The sequence below is a fragment of the Sturnira hondurensis genome, unplaced genomic scaffold (genome assembly GCF_014824575.4).
Source record: "Sturnira hondurensis isolate 20B ecotype Veracruz unplaced genomic scaffold, ASM1482457v3 Scaffold0016663, whole genome shotgun sequence".
NCBI classification, from domain to species: Eukaryota; Metazoa; Chordata; class Mammalia; order Chiroptera; family Phyllostomidae; genus Sturnira; species Sturnira hondurensis.
The window spans coordinates 16,842,282-16,855,158 of NW_028089294.1; the positions used below are offsets into that span (position 1 = coordinate 16,842,282).

At 39.9% G+C, this 12,877-nt stretch overlaps 1 protein-coding gene across 1 annotated transcript in view; it reads right to left on the minus strand.

Moving 5' to 3' along the window:
• The window catches only part of ITSN2 (intersectin 2), a 116,729-nt gene that overhangs the window by 72,001 nt on the left and 31,851 nt on the right, over positions 1-12,877 (minus strand). Inside the window, exons 3-10 of the mRNA XM_037066805.1 lie at positions 9,537-9,629; positions 8,591-8,654; positions 7,807-7,970; positions 6,452-6,658; positions 6,210-6,306; positions 4,517-4,656; positions 882-945; positions 192-329 (exon numbers count right to left, since the gene is read on the minus strand). Of these exons, the coding sequence (XP_036922700.1) occupies positions 192-329; positions 882-945; positions 4,517-4,656; positions 6,210-6,306; positions 6,452-6,658; positions 7,807-7,970; positions 8,591-8,654; positions 9,537-9,629 (967 nt within the window). The remainder of the gene's footprint in view (positions 1-191; positions 330-881; positions 946-4,516; positions 4,657-6,209; positions 6,307-6,451; positions 6,659-7,806; positions 7,971-8,590; positions 8,655-9,536; positions 9,630-12,877) is intronic.

Consider the following 12,877-nt stretch of genomic DNA (forward strand, 5'->3'; position numbering starts at 1 on the left):
TTTCTTATCAATAACACAATGAAAACATACCTACTTCTAATACCTATTCCTTCTCAGCATAATTCATTCAATTCCAAAATCAAATATCAATGTAAATGTTTAACTCCCTCTAAATCAGTAGAAATCCCAAAGTAATACTAATGTCTGCCAAGTGATCAAGGCCATCCCTCTCCCCCTCCAGAGGCACCCACCGGAAAGACGGAGGGACCAGCTCAGGAGGTAACGTCAGGGGCAAAGGCTGTCCAGCTTTGGCCATGTCTGTGAGGTGCATCGCGAGGATAAACTCTTCAGCCTTTAGCTGTCCATCACCATCAATGTCAGCCAGAGTCCTACAGAAAACGTGAAGATTCACAGCTGAGAAAGAAAATCTCAATTTGGAGTAACACAGTTTCAAAAGATTTCAATTTCTTAATTTTAAAAACAAAAAATAATGATAGGAATATAGTTACCGTAACATAATTTAGTGAAATGTACAGGGATACAGAAAAGTGAGCTAATTTTTATCCCTCATTTTATATCACAATAGAGAGGAAAGAAACTTTTAAACAGAAAGAAAACTATTCCTTCTGGAAAGGTGGAATGTCTTTTTTCATGGTTAATTCACCTATTAAATCCCATTTAATTCTACATTAAAAATGAGACAATCTGTAATTCTCCATAGAAGGCATTATATAAAAGTAAACTAGTTTTACTTGTAAGATAATTAAATGCCAAATCCTCAAGAATAATAACATTTTGCACAATTACATTTGCTTCCAAAGTTGCATTAACTTTCAAATAGCTACTTCTATGGAACATCTTTGAGACACAAACTTTTACAGAAACAATACCTTACAATAGAGGATAAATAGCTAAAAATCATAATTAATAGGCAAACTCACCAAATAGTAGCTAGCTGAGTTTGAGAAAGATTTGACTGAAGAAGGGCATTTCTAGCTTGAAAACCTGATTGCATGGGAAAAACATTTTTAAAAAAGGAAAATTCTTTATGCTCTTTAAAGTCACACAAAATACTGAATAACTGTCCCTGTAAAATAACACTGCTGCTATCCTAGGAACTTTAACATCAAAGTTGTAAGCAAAACAAACACTTTCTCTGCCCTCAAGCAATTTAAAATCTAGAGTTAGTGGAACCACAGGCTCCCCCGTCCTTTCAGAAGGTAACAGTACACGAGTGACACGAAGGACTGAGCCACCAGTTCAGAAAGCACTGAGAAGCCAAGTTCTAGGGACTCCTGGTACACCCACTGCCACTGGAAGCTCCCTTAGCATTCCCTGACCTTCTCTTAGCTCTCTGATCACTCCTTTCTCTTCCGTCAATTTGAAAATGCTGGCATCCCCAAGGGCCTGTCCTGGACATTCTTTCCTATCTATTCATATCCATTCCTATGACTTTAAATAGCACCTAGAGGCTGGTGATTCCCAAATGTATACCCCCAGCCCAAACCTCTCCTTTAAGTTTAGACTTCTATGTGCAACTGAAAAATCTACTTACCTATTTCACAAAGATCTGAAACCAAGTACGTATAAAACTACTCTCTCAAACCCTATCCACATGCCTCTTCCTAATCTTCACCCAAACCACTCTTCCTGTCTTCCCTTCTCTGGCATCACTGTCCAGTCAGTGAGTGGATCAAGCCACGAATCAGAGTCATCCTTGAGCCCTCCCTCTCCTGTATTCCCACACCCAACGTCATCTTACAATTCTTTTTTAAAAAAAAATTTATTGATTTTATTTATTTTTAGAAAGAGGGGAAGGGAGGGAGAAAGAGAGGGAGAGAAACATCAATGTGTGGTTGCCTCTCACATGGCCCCACTGGGGACCTGGCCTACAACCCAGGCTTGTGCCCTGACTGGGAATCGAACTAGCGACCCTTTGGTTTACAGCCTATGCTCAATCCACTGAGCCACACCAGCCAGGACATCAAGTCTTACCATTCTAAGTCACTATGCATCTGGGCCCTTCTCGCCCGTTAAGTTGCAAAGTAATGTGACATTCTCAGAAGGCCTTCTCTGTCCACCCTATCATTTCCTGTTCATTTTCTTCGTATCTCATATCAAATTCTGTAATATAACATTTGCTCATTTACCTGTTTGTCTATTTCCCCTATTATGTGCTAAGTTCTATAAAGACAAAAACTGACTGCTTTATTCACTGATGTATGCCCTATGCCTGATACATAGATGCTCAATAAATATTTGCTAAAATAATAAAGTTTAATCCAAGTTGTTTATCTAAGGTACAGTGGGGACTTATGTGATGGCATCCAATAGTATAATGGTTAACATTCACTTGATGCTTACTATGTACAGTAAACTGTCCAACTTTTCTCTCCATCAGTGAGAACACAAAAACATGTTTCTGTTACAGGCTTCCTAGTCTTCAATGAAAATACTCCAGAACAGAAAATCCCTGTCTGCACAAGGGGAGCATTCACTCCCAGTATGCTAAGAGGTTTTCTGATTACGGGCAAAATCACGTGGCTCCGCTGGAAAAGGTCTCTAGTCAGTGCTGCAGCTGCTGCAACTCGCCCTCAGCTGACTGGGCCGTGAGCACCAGAGCAGTGGGCCCTGCTCTTGGTCCAGCCCGAGTCGAGGCTGGTCCAAACGCCTCTGTACAGAAGGAGCAAGCAGTGCTTCTGCCAAATCTGCCTCAGCAGATTTTGTAGCTCCCACTACAAAAGTAGCACGAATGCCACTACACCTGGTATTTCACCGAGCTTTGAACACAGGTCCGCTTAATCAAAGCTACATATACTGCATGGAACAAACACAAATATACCATGTACTATGCAAGTGAATATTTATATTACATCACTGAAAAACTTTCATTCTTCTTTTAAAAAAACCATGGCCATTTAACAGAAATCACATAAGGAAAAAACACTGGAGATAGCTCAGAGCATCACCCAACTAATTATTCCTCAGTGAGCTTTGAGGACATTTTTGTGTTAAAAGGAAGATTCCTCCAATATAGAGAAACGGAAGGCTATTTCAAGCCTGAGACAGGGTTCAGTCACTAAGGTTTCAGCTCTTGGACAAAGATGGCAGAGCAGATCCCTTGGCATTAGGTGACAGAGCAAACAGGAGGAAGGAGGGCACGCAAATTGTTAAAAGCACACTGGTGGGAGGCTTAAACGTGTGCAGGCAAAGTCTGAACAAGACAATGGGCTACTGAGAGCCAGCGGAGTGCTTTCCCAAGAAAAGCTCACTTGAACAGGTATACCGTTGGTCTGCCGATCCTCTGGACATCCTATTTCCTGTGCCTACGATGCCAGCCCCTCCATTCTCTACCTGGCAGTCTATTTATCCTCTAGGATCCAGCTCAAATGTCATCTCTTCCATGGAACTCTTTTTTCCATCCTCAGAGCTAGTTACTTTCTCATCTATAATAATGACAGAACCTTTAATCCACTAAGCAAATTCTGTGATTATTCGACCTACTGCTACAGGCTCTTCAAAGACATGGGCCATGTCTTCTTTCTCTCTGCAGTCTCATACCTCACAGAGTGCCTGGAGGATATGAGACTCAAGAAATATTTGAGTCAATGAATTAATTTAAATAGATCATGATGAAGATTTAGGAGAAGAAGAACAATAAAAGGAAAAATCAGACCACCAACACTCACTGAACACAGCATAACATGTAAGGCTAGGTCAGCCCTACCCTCATATACCTGGGGACATGGGAAGCAATTTCTCTTTTCAAAAAAACCCAATCCTTCCCTTAACTATGGATATACAGCTTTACTCTAATAGATCTAAGAATAATAACATTCACTAAAAATAAAACACTGTACAACCTTTACACAGTGTGGCATATACAAGTAAAGTAACACTAGGAGATAATTTTCTTCATATTCCAACACAAATCCACCTTTGTTTACACGTATGTTGGAAGCACATACATACAGTCTACTAGTCTCAAGTGTACTGCAAATGGGTTTCTACATTGTATGCACACATGTAGCCAACACCTGTATCAAGATACAGAACATTTCCTGCACCCCAGGGGGTCTGGGCAGGGCCCCTTCCCAACAGAGTAACTACACCACTCTGGTTTCTATCACCGCCAACCAGGCTTTCTGTTCTCCAGACTCACATAAATGAATCAAACAGAGTGGATCTTGTGTGTGAGGCTTCCTTCATTCAGTACAGTATCTGTGAAATGCACCCATGTTGTTGCAAGTATCAGAAGTTCACATTCATTTTTGTTGTCGCATTGTTATAAAAATACATGATGATTTATTTATCATTCTCTTGTTGGTGAACATTTAGACTGTTTTTTTGGATACTTCAAAAAAGACTTTATCTTTCCCCCTCACAGAAAGGTATGAGGGGAAGAAGAAAGACAGGGAGAGAAATGTCAGTGTGCGAGAGATAACATCAACTGTTATTTTTTTATGTAAAATTTTAGATGAGCTACAAAGTACAAAATCAAATCAAAGTTCTTCAACAAAAGCCCACATAAAAAACTTCAACTCTCTCACATTCTTAAGCACTGTATGCCACTTACCTGAGAGGTATCCACTCATGCTTTTGTCAAGACTATTGAATTTTTGCCGATATTTTAATCTTGAAGGCTGAGGAACTGCCCACTCTGAGGTCCCAGTCTTGGGCGAGTTCCCTGAGAGTGAAGCAGTTGAGGAAGTTGAGCTGTAATAAAATTTATTTTAAAATGTTATGTTACTAAATAAAATACATTTAGTTTAAAACTTTGTAAGACAAATTAAGAATCATACCTTCTATAATACAATAGTAATTGCTGCTCTATTTGATATTGAAAAAATTCAAGCAATTATTCTTATTCTTAGGAAAGCAAATACCATATAAAGTATAGAACTCCCATGTATCAAGAACCTATTATGCTGGGGCCTTTACAAAATTACCTCTAATCCTCCTGATAAACTTAAAAGGTATTACTGTCCCAGCTTTTATACCAGCAAACTATGCCTTAATAATGTTGAGGGGGGAAAAGGTTACACAGTGAGTAGTTAAGCTAAGATACAAAGATTCTTCTGGGTCAGTGCTTTAAAGAGCATTATTGTGGGAAAACTGGATAAAGAAAATGTGGTATATGTAAACAATGGGATATTACTAGGCCATAAAAAAGAATGAAACCTTACCATTTGCAACAATATGGATGGACCTAGAGGGTATCATGCTAAGCGAAATAAGACAAAGACAAATACCATATGATTTCACTTACATGTGGAATCTAAAAAATGAATAAAGGAACAAACAAAAAAATTTTCATTATATAGAGAACAAACCGACAGTTGCCAGGTGGGAGGTGGGTTTTGGGGCTGGGCAAAAAAGGTGAAGAGGTTCAGAAGAACAAATTGGCAGCTAGAAATTGGTCAAAGGGATACAAAGCATAGCACAAGGATATAGTCAATAATACTGCAATGACTATGCATGGTGGTGGGGGCTGCCGGACTTGTCAGGAGGATCACTTCATAAGCTGTGTAAGTGTCTGGCCACTATGCTGTACATCTGAAACCAATACTGAAAGTTACCTGTAACTAAAAAAATTTTTTTCCTTTATAAAAAGAGTATTCTTGTGATTTATATAAGGGATGGTGAGTAAACATTGATGTTTTCTGAAATTAAAGGATACTCAATCAGCAGAATTTGCTCAAGAAATTAATCATGTAAAATGATTATAAGATGTTTTAAGAAACATACATCATTTAAAGGAAAAATGCGTAATTCTGGGAAAAAATTAACTGATTAAAATATAGCAAAATACTTTTAGTTTACACAAAACGTTTTAAAAAGATTTTATTTATTTATTTTTAGAAAGAGGGGAAGGAAGAGAGAAAGAGAGAGCGCAAGCCATTGAAGAGTGAGAGAAACATCCATTGGTTGCTTCTTGCACATGGCCCCCAACTGGGTACCTGGCCCACAACCCAGGCATGTGTCCTGACCAGAAACGGAACCAGTGACCTTTCAGTTTACAGGATGATGCCCAACCTGCTGAACCAGACCAGTCAGGGCAACATGGAACATTTTTCAAAAGTAAAATACCACAGGCATGTAATAGTTCTAAAAATTAAAAAAAATATTTTGTGTAACTTATGAATAATAAATTTACATCAGGTCATTATAAAGTAAAACCTGGATAAGTTCAGAGCTTTGAACAAATAGTCATTTGTTAAACACTCCTTATTAAAAGCACAACAAGTTGGAAGTTTAAGTATTCATACCTACTGGACCCTAAATCAATCAGAGACTGGGCTTTCTGTATACTAGCACCACCAAATCCTCCCATCATCATACTGTACGATGACGTATGAGGCAATGCTAAAAAAGGAAAAAAGAAAAGAAAAATGAAAAAGGTTCACACTAAACAATGATCACAAAGTATGAGAAAACGTGCCTCAGAGTATGAACATAACAATTTCATTCTTTATACGAAATATTGACTCGTTAGACATACAGTACTTACTTGAAGAAGAATAAGGAATGGATAAGGGCTGGATGAGACTGGCAGTTCCATTTGGTAACGATGAAGTGCTAACAGAAGGCACGAGGGGAGCAGGCATCATTAAGGGAGGAAGGGTGGTCCCTGAAGTCGCAGGGGACAGGGCTGTTGCTATAGGTGCGACTGGAGGCAATGGCTGTGGAATGGATAGATTGGGCATGCTTCCCATTCCTAAAGACAAAATAGACCACGTTTTCTAGTGCTAGTAAATCAATCATAAAACACATGCCAGAAAACGGTGAGCACGCCTATATTTACAGGAACATTATGGGCAAACTAGTCTTAAAAAGCTCACAAAAGCAGTTTTGACCCAGCAGTGAGGGAGGTAAACTACTGCTTTTAATATCAATATTGTGACCCACCTGTACTAAGGGAATGCCTACTAAGGAGTTAACAATTCTCTTCCAGCATCATGAGCAAAATCAAGCAGCCTTTTCCAATTAAATACTGGTACCTTAGAGAGAATGTAGTACCAGACCAAACATGGGATTTTGTGTGAGGATTATACAGTGCTACTGAATCAACACACACACACACACACAGCCAAACCACTCTCACTCAAAGGAACAAAGTGATGACTCTTATTCACCAAGTAAACTGCTGAAAACTAAGTACATTATATAAATACAGTCACACAATGATTTTGAGTTTATCTCTTGTGTTTACTTCTTTCGGAATAGCGAAAGAAGTCAGTATCATCTGGCATATAGGGACATGTTTCAGATACACAGAGATGTCTAATTGGACACTCCATTCCAACGAGTACTTCACACATACAATTAGTAAGAAATTGGCTGGTGAAAACTAATGAAACACTGGTCACCTCTGATGAATATGTGAATTAATCAGCATGAAGTCCTCAACTTTTAGCCCTAAACTTAGCTGGCTAATTAACCTTTAAAGAAATCTCCTTATAAAAATAATTATACTTATGTATAATTTCAAATTATCCCCAAATTAAACTATTTCAAGTGAGTTTAAAATTGTTCACATTTTTCTGTTACTCATACAAAGTATAAAGGAAACTAATTAAGACTAGTATTTAGGACCAGCTATAACAAAGATCATATAATTTATCACCCAACTGGGAATTATGAAAGGGCACACTAACCAGACTAGATTCCAGGACAACAGACCTGAGAACTATCCCTGGAAACTAGGATACACAGACACCCTAGCTGTAACAGCAAATTTAATATTTCTTATTTCAGACATGAAAATTAACTTGGAGTCTGGGAATTATCATTTTATGCTGACATATCTTTTTTTGATCACTAAGTAACTGTCAGAGGCAGCTAATTAAATCCGTAAATACATACCAAAACGAGCAGAAATTAACGGAGAGAACATGGGAGGTTGTTTCATAACAGGAGGGAGAACCACAGGCAACTGCTGGCCCTGCAGCTTTAGTTTGATGAGTTTCATGGCTATGGAGAACTCCTGCTGATCCATCTTCCCGTCCTTGTTGAGGTCTGACAAAGCCCTAAAAGGACAATGGGGTGGGTAGACCGTATGGAGGGTCAACGTTACTTTTGAGGATGATGATAAAATAAAAACAATGATGGAACATTCACACGTCGATCATCATTTAAAAATGTATGTGTGTATCTCAAAAAGCTGAAACCTACACATTACAAAATACTGACCAGAGATACATCTAATAAAATGCTGCCATTCTATATAGAGTCTAGAGACCTCTGGCATAAATTTCACCAGTGTAAATGAAAAAAAATATTTAAAAGTATAACTCTTCTAAACTTATTCATTTGTTCAAATATTTACTGAATGCTTGCTATGTGCCTGGCACTTGGCCAAGCATGGGAATATTCCAAGTGGATAGAAAATGGGGTAGGGGTTGATATTTACCATGCATACATTAAAAACAAACAAACGTTACTATAAGTATTATAAGGCACAATATATTTAAGGTAGGAACTGGAGATAGAAGGAATAATTTTGGGTTTATAGATGATGAAATAAATAAAACTACAAAATAACAAAAATTTGAGACAGCAAGTAAAAACAATTTTCTGTTAAACTGCATTACAAACAAAATAAAACCAGATATACAATAATTTAAGATCATTTACAAAACATTTTTACCATATTTCAGCTAAAACAGGAGCTGGCAGGCCTGACTGTAAGAAAAATGTACGTGCTTGATCACCTGAAAGCAATAAAAACAAAAATCAAGCAGTGTATTAGTAAAAGGAATTACTCCAATGCCTGTGAATAATAATAGGCAATAATAATTATGTTACTGATTTATTATAACTTTAACTTCAATCATTAAAACATTAAACAGAAATATACATATAAAATTATCTACATTTTATTAATAAGACTTAGATGTTTTAAACAAAGTTGCAACTGGTTACAAAATTAATCAGTGACAAAAGATTTCATTACTCATTTTTCCCACAATAACTGAAGTCTTAATTGATAATATTTCTACTTAACAAAATTCAGAGTTAAAAACAATATTTCCTAGAAAAGTTCTAAGTAAAAAACACCAGATGTTGAGAGGGACAACCCCCTACAGGTCTCTCACAACCCTACACACCCAGCTGTGCATGCCAAGAAGGCAAGATACTAACTACCCTCTACCCGGTCATTCCTCAGAATGCCACTGGGTTTGCAGTGAGCTATCTTGAGGGACAGGGTACTGTTTCCCTCCAGGACAAAGAATAAGCTGGCTTCCCACGTGCTAAAACATGGTAGGTTCCCTCTAGCATCCTTCTGGGATCTCTGCATGGTCCCTGTGTGACTCAGGACAGAGGAGGTTGGCGGAAACATGGCAGTGCTCATGCTGTCAGCTGTGCCATTAGTAATAGCTTGTTGCTTCTGTTTTAGAACTCGCATGTAAGCGGTATCATATGGTTCTTATCCTTTTCTGACTGACTTAATTCACGTGGCATAATACTCTCAAGCTCTATCCATGTTGTCGCAAATGACAGTAGTTCATTTAATATGAATCTATCATTTAATAACACAAATATGATGGCAAACAAGTTAGAGTATAATTCACAAATAAAATATAAACACAAACCTGTTATGTAACCTCCTGCAGGCTTGAGGTTATCAAATTGCTTGTCATGCTTAGTCCGTTCTTCAGAGGTAATAGCCCACATGTTTGGCCCTCCTAAAACATAAATGGAAGATTAAAAATCATACTGTATGGATGAGAATGCTTAAAATATAAAATGCTAAAATGTAAGTGAGTCACAAAGGTCTGTTTCAACGACAGTACTTAACACCTGAGTGACTACAAAGATTAAAGCTCTACCATGAACAGCACAGCACAACCCTAAGGCTTCTCATTCATCCATCCAATTAACATCTCGTGAAAGTTACTGAACACTACTCACTGGAAATAAAAAGACGAATAAAATATTATTCCCATCCTCAAGGAACTCTTACTTAGAGGTTGAATTGTGATGCATCCTAGGCCAAAATACACAGGGAATGGCTAACATAGGTTTACAGTTGCAATACAAATAAATAACTCAGTAATTAATAAATAGTACACAAATAAACTTTTGCATACTCACAACTGTAAACCTCCTTTTGCCCACCCTGTACATAAAGGCTCTGCTAACACTGAGTCAGAAGCATGAAGAGTGAGACAACGGGAGAAGTAAGACTGAGGCAGAGCCTTGAAGCTTCGTCTGAATCGTCAGGTGAAGAGATGGGATGGGGCACTTCACACAATAGGGCACAGCATGAGAAGTCAAGGAAGTACACTGAGTAGACTGACAGCTACAGCACCATGTGAGTGGTAAGACACAGGTGGGAGGAATTAACTGTAAAGAGTCTTAAATACCATTCTCAAGAGTCTGACTTTTACCCTGTAAGTTATAGAGAGCCATCTAGTACTTTTTAAAATAACCTTCTAAATTTGGAATAATTTTAGATTTGGAATAATTTACAGAAAAGTTGCAAAGATACTAAGGAGTCCCTGTATACCCATCACTCTATTTCCACTGTGTTAACAATTTCCATAACTGTAGTACTTTTGTTGAAATAAATAAACTAACCCTGCTAAACTAAAAACCTCCATCAGCAGGACTAGCTGGTGGACCCCAACAAAACTGACTGGGCACTGAAGACCACACAGTGCTTGTGACTGAGGATCCTGCCAATCGGAGACGTGGTTCAAGAGAAGTAGCCTCCACCTGAAGCTGCCCTTTGGGGCCTCAATGCTTGACTCATGGAGACCCAGTGACTCTGCCACTTTCAAGTCCCATTTTGAAGTATGCGAACTTGAATTCCACCACTAAAAAGATGGAAGGAATCCAAAAGCCCAGCCTGTCAAATAGAAATCATATAGTTAAAGAATACAGACAGCCTGGCCCCAAGGGCATCTTGGATTTACATTTAAAAAGGGCGGTGGCAGCTAGCTCTCTAAGGAGAAACTTGCTACCCTACTGTCTGAAACAACGCTACCGAATCAGTGAGGTTCCCCCAAATGCCTGGGACTAGTTCACCCATGGTTCAGAGAAGCTGATGCCGACAGTGTCCACTGGGCTGTCATGACTGCTCAGCCTCAGAGCTATGCAGGATCAAAAGGGGACACGGTCATTCTGTTCAGTGGGCAGACTCAAACTGTTGGGCTGTGGCCAACGGCCCATCTGTTTGGTTTGCCACTTGGAAAATTATAACTGACAGATTAAAGACACCCTCTTTGGGGCTGCAAACTGAAAACAAATTGTAATTGCTAATTGAATGGTCTGAGTCACTAATGTAGCTCCCCGTGGTAAGGGCCCATTCTCTGATTTAGACTGAAATCAAGCTGCTGATTAAATCCTATTCTGCATGATGCAGAGGATGCCACTTGTGATCCCTGTTTGAGTGTGGATGTGCCTGGGGAGGGGCAGGAGGTTTGGGCGGTCTCACTGCACAGGGCACTGCCCCCTTTGACCCTCTGACCCTCTCTCAGGCTATTGGTGGTGCCTCAAATGGTTGACACTTTTTCAGGTTACCAATCAGTCAATGATGCCTACATTATTGTGGTCCTTAAAACTAACCTGTACTTTGTTTTCAGCTTTCTGAATCATCTGCACTAAGACACTGATTGTATGATTTATCACAAAAGCTGCTCAACAACACACTGATGTCTGACTCTACTTCCATCATCTCCTTCTGGTCCACATTTCTTAAAGTAAGACAGTTTGGCCACTGAATGTGCTATCTGCAGAAAGGAAAAACCATCGTCTCTTGGGGGTTTCCAGGCTAATGAGGAAGATTAAAAGGGTGATGGTGGTGGGGCAATAACAACTGCAGGGAGGCCTGGTTGGAACATCCTCCAGTTCCAGGCAGCTCAGCTAAAATGGGACCTAGAGGATTCAAAGTTAGCTCTGCTTTGGTGTAGGAAACTATCCTTGACCCTCTTGCATCTAACCCTTCCATGTCACAGTGAGGCTCCAGCCAAATGGGACACCCAGATGTTGTGGTGGCAGAGGGCGACAACCAAGCATCCGAGGAGGAAGCACCTTAGACATAAAAAGTGTAAGTGGAAGAGGCCTTAAGGATGTGTACTCTTTCAGAACTGGCCCTGGGGCCTTCTTCCCCCGCAAAAATGTCCTGGTGTGCTTCTCCTACACTGCTGGTAGCACCTATCAATTCGACTGGCTGTTGAGCCTGCCATCCCTTACCAGATGGCTTTGACTTACATTTGATCCTGATCCACACTCAGTGTTAGGCAGGCCCTGTGCACCTGGGCCCCAGGGGTGTGTGGATTTCTCTGCATTCCTGCCCCTCCATCCTGCAGCATCCAAACTCCTTCTTGTGTTTCCTCCTCCTTGGTCTTGGGAAGGCCCATCCCCCAAGCAGCTCTTCCCCAAAGCAGCCGCAGGAGCAGCACCTCTGTGTAGTATCAATATAGAATCTTGGGCCCAAGAAGGTCCCTTCCCCTCCTCAGTGGTAGAGAGCTTTTTATTCTCTCCTTACCCCAGGAGCAATGTGTCTCAGCCCGTTTCCTTGGGATCTTTGCTAATGTCCTCCCAGTGACCCCCAGTAGCTTAAGACTTGTGCTTAATAGAAAAGAAGGATGCAGAAAAATGCATGGCATTCTGTGCCTGTTCCTCTATGGCTGCCTGCAACACTAAGGTGGGGGCCTGTTCTGGTCTCTGTTGCAGTCCCCAGTCCTTCTGGCAAGAACCCAGTGGATGCCTCAAGGAAACAGCTTGAGGTTAAGTATAAACTCCCCTCATGTCTGTGGCCCACAGTCATTCCAGACTGACACACTAGCTCTCACCTGCTGTTCGGTTTTCATTAGGATTTTAACTGATTTCTGTACCATCATTTTACACATTTTACATTCTGTAAAACCCCCCACTTTATTTAGAGCTCTATTTGCATCTACAAAGTCTGAGACTGAATTCTGTGGAA